The 24296-nt window shown below is 37.6% G+C and overlaps 1 protein-coding gene across 6 annotated transcripts in view; it reads right to left on the bottom strand.

Annotated features, from left to right (window-relative positions):
* LOC149068727 (rhotekin-2-like) overlaps positions 1-24296 on the bottom strand; it is a 96657-nt gene that overhangs the window by 15174 nt on the left and 57187 nt on the right. For all 6 annotated transcript variants that reach the window (XM_089250399.1, XM_089250395.1, XM_089250397.1 and 3 more), the window contains 6 exons: positions 22730-22947; positions 22576-22625; positions 19955-20129; positions 12681-12834; positions 11188-11216; positions 5517-5733 (listed from right to left, as the gene is read on the bottom strand). In XM_089250399.1, the coding sequence (XP_089106525.1) occupies positions 5517-5733; positions 11188-11216; positions 12681-12834; positions 19955-20129; positions 22576-22625; positions 22730-22947 (843 nt within the window). The remainder of the gene's footprint in view (positions 1-5516; positions 5734-11187; positions 11217-12680; positions 12835-19954; positions 20130-22575; positions 22626-22729; positions 22948-24296) is intronic.

Below are 24296 nucleotides of genomic sequence, written 5' to 3' on the forward strand. Positions count from 1 at the left end.
GAACATGTACTCAATATATGTATGTATATTTTATATATTATACCATTTTTAGTGTATTTTCAAAAGTCGGAGGGGGGGTCCTACCCCAACAAATGACGGGTCTGTCCAGAATATATTCAGAAATGAAAAGCATCTGCATAAAACTCAAGCCGAGCGCCCATGGCTGCTGGTGCGGCTCGAGAAAAAAAATCTCACCCTTTGGAGACATAGTTACGGTGCTCACTCCAGCGTATAAGGACCACGACTTCCTATATAACCTGGTTATCTAGGTGGTCGTGATAAGGCGCACCAGTAGAAACGGCCCCGATAACTCGCAGCTGTGAATCAAAAATTAGTCTTCTTTTTGCGAATCATTCTATCCAATACATACTTAATTTGAAGTTTTGCAACGAAAAGCATTTTATATGCAATTCTTTTATTTTTTTTACCCCGATTTGCCTTCCCCACGTGCCCTTATAGCAGCTTCCTATGTGGCTACATGGGTCATATGACCGTTAAGGCCACCCCAAGTTACCATACTAATCGTCATTCCGGTAATTTACTACAAAGCCTATAGCCACCGGAAACCCAGGCCGAGAGAGAGAGAGAGAGACTCGTCATCCACTACTACTGTTCAGTGCCACGTCAGTATTATTGTTACAGACAATAGCTACCCTGTGGTTCCCAACTTCAAGACGCAAATGCGAGCCGATCTCCCGTTAAAAAGCCTCGCCACAGAGAGTAACAGTCCTACAAAACAGTACAAATATTCAGTCATTACACTTCACTCACTTCACTTCTGAGATACAGATGGCAGCACTGAAAAATCACACACAACACTAGACACACACTCAGACTGTTAGGTACACATACTTACACTTCCGGCACAACTCACTAGGTAGTAAATTGGCCAGGGCGATAGACCTGAGTTGTGCTCGGTAAAAAAAAAAAAAAGACAATAGCTGCCTCTATGCGTTTTCTAAACAGTTAGACGTCATTTTCACGTCAAACAGAAATCGTTTTTCCACCCTTGGTGAACCCGCTAGGATACGAAGTCACCTTAATTCAGCGAATAATCACACATCACAAGTTTATTTCAGATACTGAATATATATAGCAACTTTAATGAATCTAGGTCGACTCATCATCCACCATTACTGCGCACTGTGACGGCAGTATTATCGCTACGGCCAATGCTGCCAACGGCTGCCCCCCCCCATGGCCTCCACATCCTGGAGCAGGGCACCTTTATAGGGAACTAGCTATAATACCCGGCGTTGCCCGGGTTTTCTTCAATGAGGCTTTTTTGGATCACGTGATATCTTCCTTTTTCTTTGAGGGACATGCAAACCGTGTCTAAGTTCACCAATATGGTGACTTCCTGCGCGACTCATGAAAGAAACAAATCTAGATTTAAAGAAACGTAAAAATAAATTAGATAGATGGCTTTTTTCTCAGCCCGAGATATCAAGGAAACAGTTATTTTCCGGATATTATGCTGAGGTGAACTCGAAAAGAAAAGTCATCAAGTCTCCGCCGGGACTCGAACCTAGACCCTCTTGCATACCGGGCAAGACTTTTCTTTGATGAATTTCCTTCCGCCCGCCTTGGAGATACCGTGGTATCTCCTACTTCTCCTGGGCTTCGTATATCTCTAAGCGAACTGAATATTTCAAAAATCGAGGATTTAATACAATTTTTTAAATTATTGATGCGGTGGGAAAACCACCAAATTTCCGCATTTCTACATGCAAATCGACAATTTTAACACTGATTTCTATGAGGATCAGCCTTTTCCTGACCCTCAAAGCGATGCTGATGACGTCTATTATGACGTCTATTCAAAAAGCCTCATTACTGAGAGTATTGAAAATGTGGCAAAGCATTATAAAGGCATAAATATTATACATATACTGACAGCGTTGAGGAAATGACAAACCATTGTAAACGCATATCATATACACGTCTGAAACGCATGGCTAGGGAACCACGGTAACCAAAGTAAACGTTCGGAAAGTGATTGTTGACGCCCAAAAAACCATTGTTGCCCTATGGTTTTTTGCCCATTTGGGGCATTTGCCCTGCTCTGCCGAAATTTTAAAGTAGCCTATCGTACAAATCAACCTGTATTCAACCTGTTGCCCGCGCTTCTTTACGTAGAAAAACTATTGAATTCGTTAAAGAACGCTCTGGCCCCTGAAATCTGTACTGCTGTATTTAGATCTGTGAGATATTTCATAGATTCAGCAGTAATGCTGTGCGTTTGATACATTAAAAAGCACCGTCGTAAGGAATTAATTGCAGGGGGGGGGGGGTGTGCCCAGATTCGGGGTGGTCTGGGGGTGCCCGGAGCCAAAACATTTTGTTGTTTATGATTTCATATAATTTGAGAGGCAAAATTTTGCATCCGAAAGGTATAACATAATCAAAGAATTTATAGAAATGCTGAAAATCCCTTCAATCCATTTTAAAAAAAAGCAATAATTTTAGAAGTAATAATTTTAAAATAAATAGTTTCAGAATTATTGAAAAAAAATCATTTCATAATTGATGAAAATTTTAATTAATGAAAAAATAGCTTCAGAATTAATGAAAGAAGTAATTGCAGAATTATTGAGAGTTACTTAAGAATTATTAAAAATAATAATTTTTCATTAAAAAAAAAAATTAAGAATTGGTGAAAGAAATAATTTCATATTTAATGAAAATTAATTTCTGAATTATCGGAACAAATTTCAGAATTAATAAAAGAAATAGATAATTTAAAAAAATCGGTGAAAGAAGTTACTTCAACATGAATATAAATTCAAATTTAATGAAAGAAATAATTTCAGAAAGTAAAAGTGTTGAATAATTTGCGGACTTGTTTAACAACCTGGAATAACAAGGTATGACTTGGTGGCCCGCGGGCTTCATGGAAAGTTTAATGCAACATTTCAGGCGCAATGTCTGAAAGGTTAAAAACACGTGAATTACAGTCAAAGATAATGTGAAAAGTCAGCAAGATATATATGGTTTAAATTTGCTGACCCTACGCTTATGGCAACACTTGCCCAGAGCCTCAACCAAATTCTTTTTCACCATTCACGGCCGGCGACCCTGTGTAATGTTAGATGCCCACCTCTATGGCCGAGTTCACACTGGACCGATGCTACAACGATACGAGTTGCGGTCGTATCTCTTCAGCGTGCATCGCGCCCTAGGACGGGAAACACACTGGACCGATACAATAAGCGATACAACCATAACATGGATATGGAGTGTATCGTTCTAGAAGGTATAGGACCACTGTGAGCCCGGCCTTCAGGTCTGTTAGCGATAATCGCTCCGTCGGTGGTCCCAAATTGTAATTGAGGAATCGGAAATGATTTAATGCGCATTGTATGCCGGATATGAATTAAAGGGAGGGTGGCGATGTGGGCCTTGCGTCGTGATCTTATATGAAAGATTTATTAGATCTCGTTGTGCCATTAGATCGAGTATATTGAGCTATAATGCCCCCAACGGTGTGTACATGAGTCTGTTCATCTTACGGAATACCATAAGCGGTCACTATTAAACTGCGAAACTTGCAGAGCGTCACATACAATCATGACAGATCTGTATGCCTGTCAGAAGTCTATCAACGTCTGCGGTAAGTCTTTTTTTCATTAACAAATGCCATAACAACATATTACAATGTGCATATAGCAAGTGTTGTGTGAATAGTGACAAGTGACATGTTAAAATTTTGTTAATTTTCATTTTAATATTTAAATATATTCACGTTATTATGGGAATTTTATTAATTCATGACATATTATTTGAATAAATTTGTATTATTTCGAACTGGTTTGCGTCAGTATGTTCCAGTCGATGTTACATAATATGAATGGATCACATATTAAACATTTGGGAGACTGATAAAAAGCACGTATATTAATGTATATTTATTAAAGCAATAATGACGTCTTAATTTAATAATCTCGGGAGCATCAAATTCCTGCTCGCGTGATGTTAATGGTGCTGCCCGAGGTATAATGTAAGCTGTAATAGTAGTAGTAATCTTTTGTTCTGTTGTTTTAATTGTAATGCAATTTAAATTGTTTTGTAAGGTTGTCAACCTTGGACCAATGGTGCTCCGGGGATAGAATGTATATATATTTTAACATATGTAATTTTTTTTTTTTTTTTAAATTGACAAAATAAATGCTTCCTCCGGGGAATCCCCGTATGACGAATGTCATTCAACGGGTCGGGGTAAGTAACTCATTAACAAATGCCGTAAACCAGCGTTTCTCAACCTATGGTCCGTAACAATGACACAGGTGGTTTGCAGGCAGACTTGATAATTCAATCAGAACTGAACAAAAAATTATTCACAATTGCTGTAATTGATATTAGCAAAATGCAATGTTTGTTCAAATAAAAATTGTACCTTCATATTTAGGTTTACCATACCTCATCAAAGAAAATGAGGAAAATTGCGATCCCAAATACGGGATATCACTTATTGTAGTCAAAAAATGCAATTTATGATGAATTTGCTAATTAGTGTTAAAATTGGGGACGGGTGGGGAAGTAAAGGACTGCTACAATTCACAGTGAACAAAAATGTATTTGACGGGAAAAACGTTCAAATGACCCGATTACCATATTTCATTCAGAAAAAAATAGGTGGAACTGAGATCTCAAATACGGTAAAATGCAGGACGTCACCATCGTCATCAAAAACGTTGCCATAAGTCGGATAAATTCCCTAGTTGTAGTTAAAAGAGCATCGTTGAAAAAACGGGAAAAATGTACAAAAAAATTTCGGAACGACTAAAAATCCTGAAATGTCCCGTAATACGGGGCAAATGTAGTCCATCGAATTGTTTCAGACATTTTACTGGTCCTTGGGGTCAGAAAGGTTGTGGAACCTACGGTTTACGAAACGCCGCCCAGTGTTGCAAAGAGTCTGTACTTTCTACCAACGGCCACGAATGGTGTTTTGCATCTTAGAGAACGCTGTAATCATGAAAATTCTGTACGAATGGTAGTCAGAATGCTAACAACGTGAGTGATGAGTCCGTTTGCATCACAGAACGTCAGTAACGTCTACGGTAGGTTTATACGTCTTACGCAACGTCGCGAAAGGTTACGAAGAGTGTGTGCATGCAAAATGGCAACGACGGCTACGATGAAACTGCGCGTCTTTTACAGAACGCCACCAACAATCATAATACGTAATTCTGTACACTTGAAAGAATATAAATAACATAGATTTGCCATTCTTCCACGCAGGACAAGCCACGAAATGCCCGTCCTTTTTGATCATCTCAAACGCGGTATAGGCTCCGTGAGACAAACTGGTACACTAGCGGCCACCACAGTTTTTCTTACGGAACAACACGTCAAAGTTAATGAGTACTTTACGGAGCATTTTGTCAATTTTTATTTTATGTTCTACCGCTGAATACTTTCCGTAAAACCCAACAGATACGCATTTTCCCTGGTACTTCGCATGCTGAATTTGATCTTGTACTGAAATTTACGCGTATCACATTTTAACTAACCTGTACTAAACTTAGGTATCCAGTATAGACGTCTTCGACCATACACTCGGGTTGCACAGCCATCTTGCAACAGAAATGTCCGAACAACGGCAACTGCTGTCTCGAAGACTTCTCGTTAATATTCGACGTCGTCGCCAAATCGTAAGTCTTGATCCTGGAGTTTGAATCTTCCAATCTCAACGTGGCGTGAGCAATAAGTTCCAGGCCTGGTACATTGCTATTTTGCAGAAAACACAAGAAAATAACTATTGTACACAGATTATACAGGTAGTCCCGTAAGTCCCAATTCGATCCCTATATCTCCCCAACCATTCGTCGTAAAGATATGGTTCTGAATTAAAAAGGGCTCGGAATGATTTTATAAATCACTCTGTACCAATTTTGAGAGTGAAAATGCAGTGTGTGCCTCAAAGTAAAAAAATCTAAATTTTTAAATGGTCCTCCTGTCCTCTGACTTCCAATTAGAAAGTTATGGCGCTGTCTCTTCTGAGCCCACCTAAAATAAAAATCCACGTTTTAAGTGCAATATTCACCGAGATATTTGGATTCAAAAAGAAAGTTGGGAAACCATAAAATCAGGGGAAAAGAAGCGTTTTTCGTTAGTTTATGCTGTTCTTTCCCTTTTTTTTGTTCTCTGAAATTTTGTAGTTCAAATATTTCAGCGAATATTGCAGTCAAAAGTATTGGGGAAGGGGGAGGTTGTTGGCCTCAGGACATACAGGGCAACAATTTTTTAATTGGAAGTTAGAGGACAGGGAGGACCGGATAAAAATTTCGATTTTTTTTATTTTGGGACATACTGTATTTTCACTCTCAATACTGGTACAGGGTGTGATTTTTGAGCATTTTTTTAAAACTGGAGCCACACCTCTACGACGAACGGTTGATAAGATAAAATGCAAATTAGGACTTAACTGTACACCTTTTCATACATCATACAGGGGTGCACATTTCCATTCAGCGGGCCAGATATGGGGTATTTTTGTCACTCGCTGGTCAGAAACTTGTATATATACAGTCAAACCTCGTTAGTGCGTCACACGGTTAACACGTCACTCCGCTTACCGGATCACTTTTTGGAAGTCCCAATTATCCTCAAGCAGGAATTGGCACAGCTATGGCTTACTCCGTTTAACGAGTCACTCCGCTTATCAAGTCATATTTTTGCTCTCCCAAGAGTGACTCATTAACGAGGTTTGACTGTATATAGTGGTGACCATAAGACACACATTGGGACAATTCCGTAATTTCGGCCAGCCAAACCTTTCCTCGTATTTTCAACGAGGCTTTCTTAAATTTTTATTCTTTATTGAAATTAAGAATTAGGATTATTTTAATGAACTATAGATTATATTATGATAATTTTGACTCTACATAAATAATCAAAAATTAATTATCATAATTATTTAATGTATATTCATATAGTATTATATAAATATATTACATGAAGTATAACATATCCACGTCTTTTTTTTACCATTACATTTTCATCCATTGCGACTATATATAAAGCCGAGTTTTCCCCTAGGAATATGATTCTTACTTTGTGTATAGCGTTAACGAGGTTGGTTAAAAACCCCGAAATTCAAATTTTTTACGCTGCGCAGAAAGCCTGTTCCTAGGAGAACCCGGCTTTACAGCAGCTCTTTATATAATTTCGTTTCATGTTTGAATTTTTAGCAGCAATTTTAGCTAGAGTTGGCAACTTCAGAAAATTTTATTAGCCATAACTATACTACACACTTTACCGCACACCAACTCCAGTCCTATATCGCCATATGGAAATTTCCAACGAGTGAAGTTGGGTGGGAAAGGAAGGCGCCATCTATCGGTGGTCACCCCAGGCTCGAATTTTTTACTGATGTTCTTTTGGCTGGATTCGAACCCATGGACCTAGACGGCAACCTTCGTAGTGGAAGACGAGCATCTTATCACTGGGCCACTCGGGCGCTAGAAGCTGTAACTAGCAATTTGTCTTTGACATTTTTTTTTTTTGCTATGACAATTATTAAATACTTGCCTTTGACAATTCTTTTTTTTTTGGCTATAAATTACAATTCCACTTGCCTTTGACAATTTCTTGGTTATAATCGGTATTTTTACTTGTCCTTGACAATTTTTTTTTTTTTTTTTGCTGCAATTGATGTTTTTGGAAATTTGGCAACGATAACTTGTTTTTCGTGATAATTAGATAATTTGCTCTGCCTCGTATTGATCCAGATTTCCCGTAATTTTATTGAGGAGATATAGTCAAGCCTATAGGATCGTATTGCTAATTTTCTACCAGAATAACCTTAGCGGACTGGAAGGAACACCTTTGCGTGCTGCATTTGATTTGCAGGCCGAATGTTGTTTACCCTGCACTAGAACATTTAACATTTACCGTATCTGTTAATAGAGACCATAAATTTACATTGCATATAATCTTAGACAGTATAATAATAATAGTATTTAATTACGCAACACATTATTATTGTTTTCTCCAGATATAATATAAGGTTATCACCTTTCTTAGATTTCTCATTCACAGAAAAGAATACGAAAGGGATATTATGGGCTATTATTCATCGCACTGCAATTATCTCAGTTTCGACGGAACTATCAATCGGAGCCATAAATTTTGGAGTCTTCATCAATCAAAAGATACATTAGAGATAATTGAAGAAGGGCGATTATTATTATTATTGTTATTAGCTACCATCTCCTGATGCTTTTTTCCCACACGTTTATTATCATAATTTCTTTTTACGTATACAATTATATGTAGGTTCAGATAACAATCGAAATCCAGAGAATTATTTCTACTCTACCCTATCCCGGAATCGAATGCTTCGATTTCGATCTGAATCGGAAACTGAAAAATAGAATATCGTTCTGATAATTCCATAAATCTTATATATAAATGTGAAAGTATGTATGTATGTATGTATGTATGTATGTATGTATGTATGTATGCTCTTTATACAAATCTACAGTTTTAGACCGATCATCGCCAGATTTTGCATATATACCAAACAGGACCGGGATTGAGCCGTAGGCTACTTTAAAAGTTCGTCAGAGCTGGGCAAATGCCCGAAATGGGCGAAAAACTGTCGGGCAACAATGGTTTTGGGGGCCTCAACAATCACTTTCGGAACGTTTACTTTGGTTACCGTGGTTCCCAACAATGCGTTTCAGACGTGTATATGTCTTTACAATGGTTTGTCACATCTTTAACACTGCCATCATTACAGTTCATTCCTTTATAATGGTTTGGCTCTTTTCCAATACTCCCAGTAATTGAAGAAAAACCCTGGAAGCGCCAGATATTTTTGCTTGCATGTATACAGGGTGTCCTGTAAGTGCTAATGTGGCCTTTATCTCATCAACCACCCATCGTTGAGGTATAGTTTCAATTTAAAAAGTGCTTAAAAGGAGTTTGAATAATATTCGCTGCAGAAGCTGGACATATGGCGTCACTAACAACAGAGAACAACAACTACGGCGATAAAACTGGGAATAAAAATGTTCAACGCCAGCTGATGAACTCAATGCTTGCCTCAAATCATCAGCACTCTACTTCACCAAACACCAACTCTGGCCATATCGCTACATTGCAATTTACTGCCATTAGTGAGATGGGTTGGAAGTGAAGGTGGTGTGCTGTCTATCGGTGGTCGCCTCGAGTTTGTTAGGACATCAACACTCTGGCATGAAGCTAAAAAATTATCATTATCCACCAACATGCGAGCTCAACTGCAAAATGACTCAGCACTGCTATCATTTTCACATCAGTTGATCAAACTTGGCAATGGAAGAATTCCCGTAGACCCAAGCACTAGACTGATAACGTTCCCAACTGGATTTTGCCAGTTATTATATATATAAACTCAGTTCAAGAACTTGCAGACCACGTTTTCCCAAACATTCAACAAAATCACCGAAACCATGAGTGGCTTTGTGAGAGTGCGATTCTGGCACCGAAAAATGGCAGTGTGAACAAGATCAACGGAAAAATCCTAAAAATTATTTCGGGAGACTCCACATCTTACAAATCGGTTGACACTGTCACAGACACAGCGCAGACAGTTCTGTATCCTGCAGAATTTCTGAACTCTTTGGATATTCCGGGTGTGCCACCACACAACTTGACCCTCAAAGTCGGAGCACCTATAATGATTTTGAGAAATTTGGAAACACCAATGCTCTGCAATAGCAACAGACTCTGCGTGAAGAAATTGCACAATTACATCATCGAAGCAACGATTCTAACTGGATGTGCCAAAAGAAGACGTCTTCATTCCACGTACCCCAATTATCACTGGAGAAATGTCATTCACTTTCAAGCGATTACAGTTCCCGATTCGTTTAGCTTTTGCCATGACAATCAACAAAGCGCAAGGCCAGTCGTTAGGCCAGTGGCAGGTATCAACTTACTTGAGCCCTGTTTTTCACACGGACACCTTTTCGTCGCCTGTTCGCGTGTTGGTAATAGCAAAAATTTGTACATCTACACACCAGATGGAAAAAGAAAAAGTATTGTGTATCCACAAGCGATTGCCTGAAGATTTTAATTAAAATATTTAAAAATAAAAGTAATTTTTTCTTACTTGATGCAGAAATTTTTTTGATTAAGAAGTAATTAATAAGCTATACATTTTTTACGGGGCGGGCAACGTCGCCGGGTATCAGCTAGCCTACATTAGCTCTTCAACGATTCTAACTGGATGTTACAAAGAAAAAGAAGTCTTCATTCCACGTATCCCAATCATCACCGAAGAAATGCCATTCACTTTCAAGCGATTACAGTTCCCGATTCGTTTAGCTTTTGCCATGACAATAAACAAAGTGCAAGGCCAGTTGTTAGCAGTGGCAGGTATCAACCTACTTGAGCCCTGTTTTTCACACCTTTTCGTCACCTGTTCGCGTGTTGGTAATAGCAAAAATTTGTACATCTACACACCTGATGGGAAAAGAAAAAATATTGTGTATCCACAAGCGATTGCCTGAAGATTTTAATTAAAATATTTAAATATAAAAGTAATTTTCTCTTGATGCAGAAATTTTTTTGATTAAGAAGTAATAATGTAAATTTATATATGTAATAAGCTATACATATATAAATTTTTTACGGGGCGGGCAACGTCGCCGGGTATCAGCTAGTTTCTTATAATTACAGCGATGCAGTATGAAAAGATGGGCTATATTCTGTGTTTTAATTCATTATTCATTAAGGCAACTCTATTCCACATTCTAATCATTTTATATTAATTCATTATCTATTAGAACAATTATTCTGCATTTTAATTTGCTTCGCACTGAGGCAATTATTCTGCATTTCAATTTGCTTCGCACTGAGACAATTATTCTGCATTTTAATTTGTTACACATTGAGGCAATTATTCTGCATTTTAATTTGTTTCGCATTGAGGTAATTATTCTGCATTTTAATTGTGTTATAGGCAATTATTATGCACTTTAATTCAGTATTTATCACGGCAATTATTTTGCATTCGTGGCTCAACAGAGAACCAAAATAAAATAATTAAATTTACATATTGAAGACAACTTGAACACAGTACTTGGAGGTCAGTACCTGCTCAAAAATGTATTTATCTTAACCCAGTAACATATATTTTCCATTAATTTTCCCCTCCCCCCAGAACAGAAAATCATGGAAATTTCAACCTACCTTCCCTTGAAGAGCATATTATCTTCTTTCTAAGAGGAATAAAGGAAATAATTGTTACAAAAACAGGTACATAAATATTCAACAAACATTAAACTATGATAAATACAACACCAATGGCTAAATAGAAAACAATAGCCCCGGTTCTCCGTGAAACCTCTCAACACATAGTACAGACAATTAAGAATATCTTTAATAAACAAAATATTGAAAAGTCGAGCCCGAACTAATTAACAATAAAACCTCGACAAGGAAGGAAGGAAGTTTGATTCCTAACAGAATTCAAACTAGGCCAATTAAGAACAATGAATACTTAACTTGTTAGATTCATGGTGGATTGAGAATCAAACCAGTCGTCAAATAACTAGATAGGAATCTCGCATCTTTCTTTCTCTAGACTAGTATTGTGTATGAGACTTTTGACAAGCAATGGACAAGATACAAAAGCGAGCCCATACCTTATCTCTTTCATTTACTATGCATTTTCTTTTCGCCTTTTTATCTTACCTTGCTCAATAGATGTCTCACATGCATAATGACGGACAGAAATTATCTTGTATTGCATCTATGTGCTATACTTCCCAATAGAAATGCCTGAAAATTATCCACAAAAACATTAAGATTCGGATTTTAATTATTTAAGGCCTATTAAATCATAGACTTAAATTTCCCCAGGAACAATACAGATGAATGTATTTTATTCCTAATAATATTTTCTAATGTGTATTGGGCCCTCCTGTATATGTCCACAGTGTTTCTTTTTTTTTTTTTTTTGAAGGCCATCGTTTTTCAGAGTTGCCAAACTTTTCATCAAAAAAAGAAATGTTAAAAATTGATGAAAGAAATGTTAAAAATTGATGAAAGAAATGTTAAAAATTGATGAAAGAAATGTTAAAAATTGATGAAAGAAATGTTAAAAATTGATGAAAGAAATGTTAAAAATTGATGAAAGAAATGTTAAAAATTGATGAAAGAAATGTTAAAAATTGATGAAAGAAATGTTAAAAATTGATGAAAGAAATGTTAAAAATTGATGAAAGAAATGATTGAAAATCGATAAGAATTCAGAATTTAACGAATGAAATAATTCTAGTATTGATCTTATTCGGAGTTCCAGTATTGATATTATTCAGAATTCTCTAGTGTTGATATTATTCGGAATTCTAGTATTGATATTATTCAGAATTCTCCAGTGTTGATATTATTCAGAATTCTCTAGTGTTGATATTATTCAGAATTCTCTAGTGTTGATATTATTCAGAATTTCAGTATTGATATGATATTGATTCGGAATTAAAGAAACGATTTCAGAAACTTGAAAATCGAGAATCAACGAAAAGAAAAACTACAAAAGAAATAATTTTAGAATCAACGATAAAAACAATTTCGGAATTAACGAGGAAAATAACTTCACAGAATTTAGGAGAAAAATAATTTCAATAAACAAGTAAATAATTTTGAATACATTTTTAATTAATTTCGGTTATTGATCTCACCATGTTGGCAACGAGTTTTTTTCCAATGGCTTTACTGACGGAATGTGAAATCTTTTTCTTTAGTTTATTCGAAGCATTCGCTATGGAAAGTTCTTCTTGTACCATGGTACTGTATACTTCGAGACGGAACTCGTAGTCATGTGGCACGTGATTGCTGCAATTTAGATATAATCAACACTCATAAGTATCATAAATAATTCGGAATTTGATTATAGTCATTTTACATCTTATGAAAAGCAAGGCATAACAAACTTAATGCATTCAAAATTTCAACCTTTTTGACTGAGGCGCACATCTTTTCGGCCTGCGGGCCAAATGCTGCCCACCGAGGGGGTTCCACCCGGCCCGCGAAAGGTGTTGCGGTAAAAACGTATTATGTATATTGACGATAAGCTTAGAGACTGACCATATTTCCTTTACGAAAATACGGGAAATTGGAATCCATATGGGATATCGCCAATATCGACATTGACGAAAATATGACTTGAAGCTGTTTCTATAATAGTTGCCAATTACAGCGAAAAAATTGTCTAAAGCAAGTAAGCAATTACCGCCGAAAATAATTGTCAAAGGCAATTAAAGTTACTAATTACAGCCAAAAAAAAACTTCTACAGCAAGTAAAGTTGCTAATTTCAGCCAAAACAATATATAAGTAACAATGTTGCCGATTACAACCAAAAAAAATTGTCAAAGGCATCGATTTTATTATCAGAATTATCGAACCCTAATTTCCATAATTCAAGTAAGCTTTACTGAAAATAGGGAAAAAACGGAATATTTTACGGAAAAGTTCCGACGATCGAAATACGGGAATGTCTTGTAAAGTGCGGGTCACATGATCACTCGAAATATATGTTTCTGGCCTGCGGACTGAAAAGGTTGCGCACCCCTGGTTATATGGAATCGAAAACTGACATGGCCGCTTTCAAGGATCAACAAAATTAGAGCGGAAACAGATAAACAAATTAGATCGGGGGTAAAAAAAAAACATGGACAGAGTTCGTTCATCGCCAGAAATCAGTTTATCAGGAAACGAACTTGACCTCGCCCATCATGGGATGCAAATGAGCGTACGCATCCGTAATGGTGCGTACACGCATCACACCATTGATAATCATTACTTCCCGCGATGGTGGTGGCGGTGATGATGATGTAGAGGTGGATGACATGTCATCTCTCTCGGGAGAATCTCCACTCCCTGTGATTTGAGATCATTTCGGCAATATCACAAATAATAGCATCACGCATAGCCCTGCAGACAGCTACGAACAAGAACTAGAATCGCATCTAATACGAGATAAATGACACAAATTTCAATTTGTTTGCGGTAGAAGTCCGAGTTTCGGTTTGTTTATCACCATAATATTGAAATTAATGACTAATTTATATATTTTTTGTCATTAAGATTCCGACAAGGTGTGATGGTAGAAAAAAGTCGATTAATAACATGCAATTTTGAGATGTGTATTGAGAGCAAATACTTGTTTAGCAGACAAGAATATATTAAAAATTTCCCAATTTTCTAGAAAATGGTTGTTGATATTGGGTTATTATTTCTATATGACATAAGCACGGCCCCACATCCTGCAACAGGGCCCCAATGCTGAGATCTTTGGCGGGTCCCAAGCTAGACTAGAATACCAACGGCAAGAAGAGATTGCTTTTTTTTCCACGGATTCAGATTCCGTGTGGCGAGAATATGCAACAGCATTTGCTTCCGCTATTGAGGAACTAGCTCCGACCTAGCTCCATATGCGAAGTGCTTTCCCTTCTGACTATTTTATTTCTAATTATTTTTACTATTTATTCATTATTATTTTATTATTTATTATCACTTTTCCAGTAGAAGTGCATTTCACGCCTTCTGGGTTATTTTAAAGGGAATTTATAGCATAAAAAAAAAATTATGGTTATTTTGTCCCAAAGCAAGTTCACCTGCAAGAAGATAAATCAAGTCATTGATGGCAAGGACGAAGTAAGTGTGATTTACTCGGCTATAATGAATTGTGTTAATCTTAGTTCACCCGGTAACGACTTGAGCCTTAGACGATGACGATCTTCGACTCATTCACCGTGATTCGAAATTTTATATTCCAAGATTATCGGCAATCATTCGATCAATTGCCGATTACTAGATTCTTATGGGATGGACGGCTATACACCACCATCTTATAATCCCGTTTATGATTTTGATTGCTCATTGACGTTGATTGTCTAGATTTTATTTATTTGTTATACATGACTTCAGGTTGACGATCAATTTTTATGTAATTTATTTTATTTATTTTTGCTGCCTTCGTCTGAGGTGGTCATGTTACGTTGTTTTTAATAAAACTTTCCGGATAGACCCATCCTTCGTCAACGCTTCGTTATCTCTCCGAGATGGGAAGCGGGGTGTGTTCGGTCTTTAAAGGTCAAAGGTTATTGTCCCGGGCCCCAGGGCTGTCACCCGACCTTTGTGGGGCTATGGACAAAAGAAATTTCACGAAGGAAATCTCAAAATGGATTTTTTGCCCGGAATAGGTGTCAATTAAAAAAAAACAAAAAAACTAGCCATTCTCTAATGTATGGGTTTATTGGTCACAATTGTGTTTATACTTTAATTTTTTAACGTAAAATGGACGGGGGCAACAACTTGCTAGTTTTGCATTATATGTGCTCATATATATATTCTTTAAATTCCTCTCTACGTGGTCTGGTGATTGTGTATGCCTCATTCTTTCCCGTAACTCCAATGATGCCAAAAAAAAAATTGCTGAATAAGTTAAAAACTGAAATTTCATAAAATGTGGAATTGTGATGTGATGAGATGAATCTTGGCCGAATTATTTCTACATTCTCAGATAAGCCCAAGCAAGGATATGGCTATTAGAAGATGGAGTAAGTAAACTGGCCACATTCAGAGAAACCAAGGCTGTAAGGAAAAGAAAGACTGCCATATCCTTTTTTGCCGTAAAAGAAGTGGTGTGGAATAAGATGTTATTGAAACCTAAAAGACAATGGCAACAAATTCGCTTATTAATATTTTTTTACGCAATATGATATTCAGCATTCAGGAAAAAAACATAAACTTAAAGGCTCAAACCATGGCAATGCTCCTGCAAGACCAAAGAAGTATCATAGTTTCGGAAGGAGATCTTCAACATTTAAAGCACACGCACGCACACACACATTTTGCGCGGGTTAAATTAAAACTTTCCATGAAGCCCATGAGCCAAGAATTGTAAGACGGTATTCGGAATAAGGTATGGTATTACTGTAATGTAAGGCGAATGAACGCCTAACCATCTATGAGCTCAGCATTAGCCCCAAATTATTGAAGACTTTTATTCAACTGAAACCATGAATTTTCATCAAAACCTCTTCTTCTCTGAAATCATTTCTTCCATCAATTATGAAAACAATTTTCTCATTAAGAAATTATTCTTCCCAGAAACTATTTCTTTCGTCAACACAAATATTGTAATATTAACAAAATCTGCAAATTCTGTCTTTTTATAAGACTATCGATTCGATTCAAGCATCTTTCAATGTAAAGTAGGTATTTTCTCAAAACTTCCGGCGGGCCGCAGCAAAAAACTCCGCGGGGTACGTGTTAAAGATCCCTGACTTGGGATATGGGACAGTACTTCTCAAACTTTTGGGTTCCACGGCTCCCTTTCTCTAGTCATACGTCACCCGCTGCTCTCTAGAATAGTCCAGTAGATAGTGTGCTTCCATAAAAGAACAGCTTCTGAACCATCGAGAACAGGAGCAAATCAATATCGCCAGCAGACCGTGACTCCTCTGACAAAGATTGACGACATCCTAGGAGCCACGACGAACACTTTAAGAACCACTGATCATGGTCACAAATTTCCTCTCTGAAATAGCTTGTACTATCTGATATCGATTGCTCCGATGTAAAAAAAAAACGTTTTCTAGAGAAAATTTTCTTAAAAACTTTCCAGAGAGAAATAACCCTGGAAAAACTTTTCTAGTACACAACAAGGCACGAAATTTTAGTTCAAATTAACAGAAAAGCCATTTTCGTCCACTTGAATTTCACAGATAAAAAAGACGACTTCTCAAAGCTGCAATAACCCCATTTGTCTAATATTATTAGAAAGCTGAAACTCTTCCTAAAATAAAAAAACATTTCACATCCTCGGAATAGATGTTTCCTCGAGTCACACAACTTTCCTAGTGACCTATGTATATTTCATCTCCGCGTTTATTTAAGAAGAAAACCTCTTCTTTGGTAAGTCGATATCTCCAACGCTCTTTGAGACGAATGAACGGAATACGATATCACCTTGCCCGAGGGAAGTCACCCATCCTGATGTGGCATCAAGAGATAAAGTCATCCATTTCACTATCCCAGGGTTGAAAGAAACCAGTCGAAAGACGGAAAAAAAAAAGAGCCACTCACAAGAGTCTTAATTGAAGAGCCGCCATAGCTTGCGTATCATGTTAGCGTAATAAACGTAAATTAGACGTTGTATAAACGTGTTCAGCTTCATCAGCGAAGTAAAAAAAAGAGCGAATATAAATACGACCTCAACGTTTTTTTAATGACTTTGGTAATTATGACTTTGCCCCATTTTTTTTATTATTATTTGTGTTTGAGTCTCGATCATGGTCAGTTGGTCCTTTGCTTTTCTCTCCTCGAGTACCATCAAGAAACGTTATTTCCCATTTATTATTATTCTTTTCCCACCCCGAGAAGGGAGAAGAAAACAGATGAATATGATAATGATCCCTTATAACGTACACTCTAGTAAGCATATTAATAACCGCGTGTACGCTCGTCGTACCAATTGGGCTCGTAAAATGCTCGTCCGAATGACATTCGACTTACGAGAAACCCGCCGCCCATGACGGAGCGAAAAAAAACTGGATTTCGTTGTCATTATTATTATCGTGATCATAATTACTATTGAGACAGTTATTTTTGCGCTTGCTGTTGATGCTTGGAGAAATGATGGAAATTTCGACTTTAATATTAGATATTGTTCGTCCACAATGAGTAGACACTCTTAGCCACTCCTACCTCACGTGATGCTCAATAAATCCTTCAACCCAGTGTTTTTATTTGCTGGTCCGTACAGGGCCGGATCTAGAATCCTGCGAACTACGCGGCCGCAGGAGATGCCAACTGAACAGGGCCAATTTTTTAGGATGCCAACTGAAGGGGGAGGGGTGATGTTTTAATAACCAAAATATATTATTTGCTTACACTGGCCCTGGGTCCGTAGGGATTTCCTGCCGGTCCACGAAAAATTTCTCCAAATTTCAATAGCCACAATATGACTGGGGGAGCTGCATTGTTGCGTGGTTAAAAGGATGCTTTTGAAATTGCTATGAACGTGGGAAAAAAATTTGTTCACGCAGTCAGTTTTGAAAACCAAATAGAGAAATTGAATGGAAGTTGATGCAGCGAATCTTAGAATAAATACTCAACGCTTTTTCTACTGAAAAATTGTAATTCAGCACACCAAAAATCAACTGTTGAAATTTAGCGGCAACCATAAAAATATAGCAACCAGTATTAAGGCATGTAAATTTACACCGGTGTGCAGCATACAAATAAAAAAAATTTAATATTATATAAACAAAAGTTCATTTCGACGCTACACGCCGGTTGCAAACCAACAGTCAATCATAAATGAAGTGTTATAACAAAGTTTTGTTTTTATTTGATACATGGCAGCACAAGTAAAATGTTTTCATATTATTGTTACACAGGAAACCAGGGAAGTCCTGATGCCATCCGCAAAAAAGAAGAAAAAAATATATATATATATGGTCGAATCCTGTTATATATAACGAACTCACTCCAAGAGACCGGAGAAATCGCTTCGTTAAAACGAAATTTCTTTATAAAGGGATTCTCCAGATTTTTACATTGTTTCCATGTAAACTCATCAGGTGGATTAGAAAATTTTTCGCTATAACGGTATTCGTTAAAACGGGAATCGACTGTACATCGCTAAATATCCTATTGTAGAATAGTTTCAACCGTATTCGTATTCGGCATAAGAAAATGTGCAAAATATATTTTTTAATTAATTATATATATTGTAATAAAAGGTGGGGCTATTAATTTCCAAGACTGTTCAAATAACTCTGAAAACACTAATGTGAAGTACATACATGTTTAACATGTTTTGAAGTAACTTCCGCCTGTCGTAATACACTTTTGTGATCGGCTGTATAACTGTTGGAAACGATTTTTCAAGTCATGTTCGGAATCCTCTTAATTTCGGACGTCACGTTTGCCTTGATGTCGTCAATATCCTGAAATGTTGTTCCCTTTAGTTATGTTTTCAGTTTAGGGAACAAGAAATAGTCGGCGGGTGCCAAGTCTAGAGAATATGGAGGGCAGTTTAACTGCACAATTTCATATGACTGTCACAGGAATATTTTACGCAAAAGTTCTGGCCCAACTGAAAATAATTCTCAGAGTAAGGCCTCGTTGACATCGTTTTTGCCGTCGCCAGATAGCGGAAAAGCCGCCATTTATCGCCAAAATTACTTGTAAATCGCTGTATTCAAAACAAAATCATCTACGCCAACAAAAAATAGTCATAGGACCAAAAAACGAATTTGTAGGTTACAATGTGGAAAAGTGAAGAGCGTGTTTATGTCTTGTATACCTAATACGAAGTTTGTTTCGGAGGAACGTGTTTTGTGTGTGTGTGTAAATAATGCCGTTATCTGTCTTCCGAAATTTGGAAGCAACAACGTGGCAGATTATTTTGATTGTTTTGTGTATCATGACTAATTTTTTTTTAAATAATGTTCTAGGCCTGATTGCTGTGGAGAGAGTTGTTTTTTAAATCCTAGATCAGCTCGCATTCACGCCTCGATGTTGGAAAACAATAGAAAACTAAACAAGGGCAGACAGAATAAACGAGATAAAATTCACAGCGAGTCGATTCGACCGTGGGAAAGCCGAACTGACGCTGGCTGTTTGGTGAATTTTGTCTTTTCCTCGCCAAACTGGAACATTTCTCCGCGATTTGGCTCAATGGCGGTAACTTACTTGACGAATGTGACGTCGTTTTGGGGAAAAGGATCACAGGTAACGGGATTAAAAAAAAATCTGAGTAATTTTTGCTCCTTTAGGGTTTTTTTTACAATCACGGTTAAATTGAAGAGATATTTTGTGAAATTTTCGGGAGTCTGGAAAATGGGGGTGTAAGAATTCGGGAGCCGCCAATAAAATAAGGGATACTTGACAATCTATGTGATTATTTTAATTAATTTATGAAATTTTTGTTTTACTCACAAGACGACGACTTCGTCGAAAGCGACGTCCGTGAAGCTCCGGTCGACGTTGGTGAGCATCGTCGTATCGTAGACGTCCGTTCCGAGCTTCAACAGGCAGAAAACGGCGAACCTTCGGCAATCACCTCTGTTCTTGAAATGGTCACCTTCTTTCCAGATCAGAGGCATCCGAATATCTACAAAATACATGATTGTCAAAACTACACTGAATAGTTCCGCACATTGTCCGAAGTCTGGCCAGTTCACGAAATGACTAGCTGTTTTGCGGATCGCCCAGACTTCGGTCATTGGATTTATCGTACACTCACAAACTGGCCAGTGATTTAGAGAAATTTCCTTTCAATATTTTTATTGGACTTTTAGTACGATATGAATCACAGCATTTAAGTCAAGTGGAAACAAGTTTCTGTGGATTTGGTTGAAAGAGGACACTTTTAGTCATAGGCGCCGGAACCTAAGGCCTGAAGCAATTCGAGCGAACCCCCCCCCCCCATAATTTCTGAAAAAACAATGTAATGCATCCTCTTTCTCCTGCTTACTGTTTTGGTCCCGTATATACGTGACGACCAGCAACTTTCAGCCGCCCCCCCCACGCCAATGTTTTCTTCACGCTGGCACCTCTGCGTCTAGATGTTACTTTCTGACATATGAATGTTTGTTTTTCCACCATAGTTTTAACATTGAAGCAGGGATTTCCATCTCGTCTTCCAAGGTACCGGTCAGGCATTCTTTTATTTTGGCAATCATGGCTCTTTACAATGGACATCTTTTGGATTCAGATCTTTGGTTTTTCTCTATTATTTCAGCACTCCACACTTAGGAACAAATAGCACTTTTAAATGGGTGTTGTGCCACGTACTAATCAAAGGTACATACCTTTGATTTGCACGAACACGATTTTCCCCCGCATGGCTATTTTTCCTCGTCTCGCTTTTTTTTTTCATCGCCAGAAATAAAGAGGTATACAAAAAGATTTAGATTCCGTTAGTTTTTCACAATTGCCTCTAGTATTTCCTACTAAACCTCTAGTTCCACATGTCCTGGCAGTAAAAATCAAGAGCCTCCTGGACACAAAGATGTCCGTAAATTGTTGGCGCAAGTTTGCCTCAATCGCGAAGGATCTACATACCACGAAATCGGTTGCCTAGTGCAGGGGTTGTCAACCTGCGACCGACCATATGGCCCCTTGCGGTCCTGGAATTTCTGGGGGGGGGGGGTACGGTGAACATCAAATGAAAGGAGAGCCACGACAAGTGATGAAGGAGCCACGGAGAGAGTTATTTAGGAATAAAGCTTTCAAGTGAAATATGGTGGGAAGAAATATAACTGTACACTTTCAGAATCCAGCATAGCTGTCCATAGAATCGGCTCCAATCTTTACCCACGGGTCTATGTGGGCATGACCCGGGGCCTTATATCCTTAAGAGGCCCACACGATAAAATCTAGTACTATGATTTTCAAATTTAAGTATATAAATATATAAGTTGTGTTACTTCCCGCTAAGTAAGGGACCTCAGTCAGAACATCGTTTGCCCGAGGACTCATTATGTAAAGAAGACTGTGCATAAAACTCCCAAGTAATAAGGAAGTTCACTTAGCCCAGGGTAGGCACGGAGCAAGGGTGATGCGTGTAGGTAGGGTCGATTTATTGTGTAGGTTCGTTGGATCGTCTCGTATCCTACACAGACCTGTTTTCCCCCCATATTATTTGACTCTTGGGACGGATGATCACCCACCTTCTCTGGATCCGTGCCTGGCCCAGACTTTCCGAGATCAATCATAAAATTTAAGTTCATTGTAAATTAAGTTTTTATTAAATTAAATTGGATTAGTAGAAAGAGACTCGATCTCGGATGAGGGCGGGGGAGGAAGGAGGAGCCGGATAAGACAAAGTGGGCCACTAGAATACAATATTGTCCGAAGGGAGCCATGGACTGAGAAAGGTTGAGAAACATTGGTCTATGTACAGTATGTAGAATGTGGAAGAGGTGAGATAAACGGTTTGTGCGAGTTAAAGAGAGTATAATTTGCCGACATCCCCGTGTCTCTCAGACACGTTGCTGAATGGTATCCTTGTCAAACCGATCAGCATGTGGAGCATTGTCGTGAAGGAGCTTCATCTGCTTTAGTGCCTGCTGCACATGTTTCAACTGCTGTGCTGTCAGATCCGTAGTGATTGATAGTTTGGCCTGTTAGCAAAGCTCGACGAATAGTGCCCAAATACTCCCAGGATTTTAACCCCAGATGACTAAAACTTAAATCAGTGTTACTCAGTAGTCTCAACAATCTTCATCGGAAATCCTTTGCAAATGTGATAGACTTGCAGAAGCACACACGGACTCCATTATGTGGAAGACTCTGAACGTTTGCCGAAAGAACATTGTGTGTGTGGAAGTACCCCGGTGAAAAATTCTGGGTATTGATGGGGATTGCTTTGATGACTCATAGTGTGCAACATTGCCGTTTTTTATTTTTTTTTAACAAAAACGGCAATGACTATTCTGGTTCCTTTTTTTTGGAGAATTTTATTTCCCTGGCATATATCATCGATAACATTGTTACATCTAACGAGAACTCGACACATCTACAGAAAATGATATCCCAACAGTCCGTATACATACCAGACACTGCAACCTTGCCTTTGCTGGGTTCCACTAGAGTCTGATTAAACCTAAAGAAAAATTTTAAAAATTGATTTCTTCGAAACTAAGATTTTGTGGGATAAAAAGGTCATTAAAATACCGTTCATTTGATGACATGACGCAGGTCGCTTACCTCATGTTACAGTGCATGATAGTCGACGACGACCTCTTCAGCTTCAATGCTTTCCTCTGCTGCAGAGCGTTCAAATAGGCATTCATGCGTTCGTTAGAAGTCAACAAGGACTTCGCAGCTTCGAGGGCCTGGGACTGGTACTTGCAAGCGGCCAACAGCTTCGTCGTACCTTCTTGCATCTTGATCTCAAGATCAATCTTTTGCTCCAGATCATAGTCCTAGAATCAAAGTGACGCAAAAAGGCTGTTAAAGCAATAAATCCTAATAAATTTAAATAACATAATATTAACATGGCAATAAAATTAATTTAAAAAAAAGAAATTCTGCGTAGTGTTGTTATTTGATTGGTGTTTCATTCAATCTGTAAATATAGGGCGTCCCATAAATTCGTAAATAGTCATAAATAGTCATCATACACATAAAATTTGAGGAAAGATGAGAAATAAGTACATTTTTGAATGCGGTTCGTGAAAAACGTATTCTCACGATGGGGGATTTTTTTTTTTTTGTACAGAAAAAACTTAGTTCAAATTTTTGTCGATAGAAGGCATCATGGAAAGCAAATCACTGGAAATATGCGAATTACAGTCCTATAAAATGCAGGGTTTACGATTTACACAGCTGATTTCTGAATTACTGGTGCTTAAATGAGGTTTTCATCGGGCTATTGACACTGGTGGATAAAGCACTATTGGTAACGTTGTTTTATCCCAGTTCGGAATCACCGACTGAAGCTTTACGAACGTTTCGAACATACAAGAGATTGAAGAAAGGTTAAGGTCCAATCACTCATGCCCAACTGAATTGCAGAGCCCAAAATTTAAACAAAATCTTTTTCTGTACCAAAAAATCCCCTTCGTGAGAATAATTTTTCGCACACTGCCTTCAAATTATTTCAATTTCGTTCAATTGCGTTCCTTTAATTTTTTTCTTACGAAATTTTAAGCTATTTACGAATTTACGGCACGCCTTGTATTATAAGATTAATACGAACGAGATAAAGCGTCACCATCACGTCTCATAATCACCGACAAAAAATATTCAGTGAAAAAATACACGAAGCGACGCAATTTTTCACGTCCAGAGATCCATAACGCGTAACACATGAAATAACACATAACAGTAGCGATGATTGAATCGTTCAAATAACACAAGCGATGCGTTAAGAGATTTCATATAAACCGTTATATATTAGGAATAAACACCTTTTAAATTCCAAAAGTGTTAACGCCCTGAAGTTTTTTAGAGCAAAGAAGAAATTTTAATAGGAAATAACACTTTCTTTAGAAAATGAAAATTTCTTTTAAGAAAACAGCATGTCCCGAATGTATAAATAGTCATCGCCGTGACGGGATTGTGCGTGATAACACGAAAATAACCGTATCGGCTGATATAAAGGAGACAAATTTCTATCTTATAGGATATAATACCGTGCATTGTAATACATCGTCACGAGAAGAAAGAAAAAAGCGTACCTTAGTGTAAACGCTTATCGATGGTGTGTATGTTCGGGAAGCGTGAAGTATGAATAGGACAAGCGTCCTTTAACATACACACCTTTTCCAAT

This window comes from Pholcus phalangioides, unplaced genomic scaffold, assembly GCF_987345545.1.
Source record: "Pholcus phalangioides strain wild (caught in Gottingen) unplaced genomic scaffold, Ppha-v1.0 ptg000024l_1, whole genome shotgun sequence".
NCBI classification, from domain to species: domain Eukaryota; kingdom Metazoa; phylum Arthropoda; class Arachnida; order Araneae; family Pholcidae; genus Pholcus; species Pholcus phalangioides.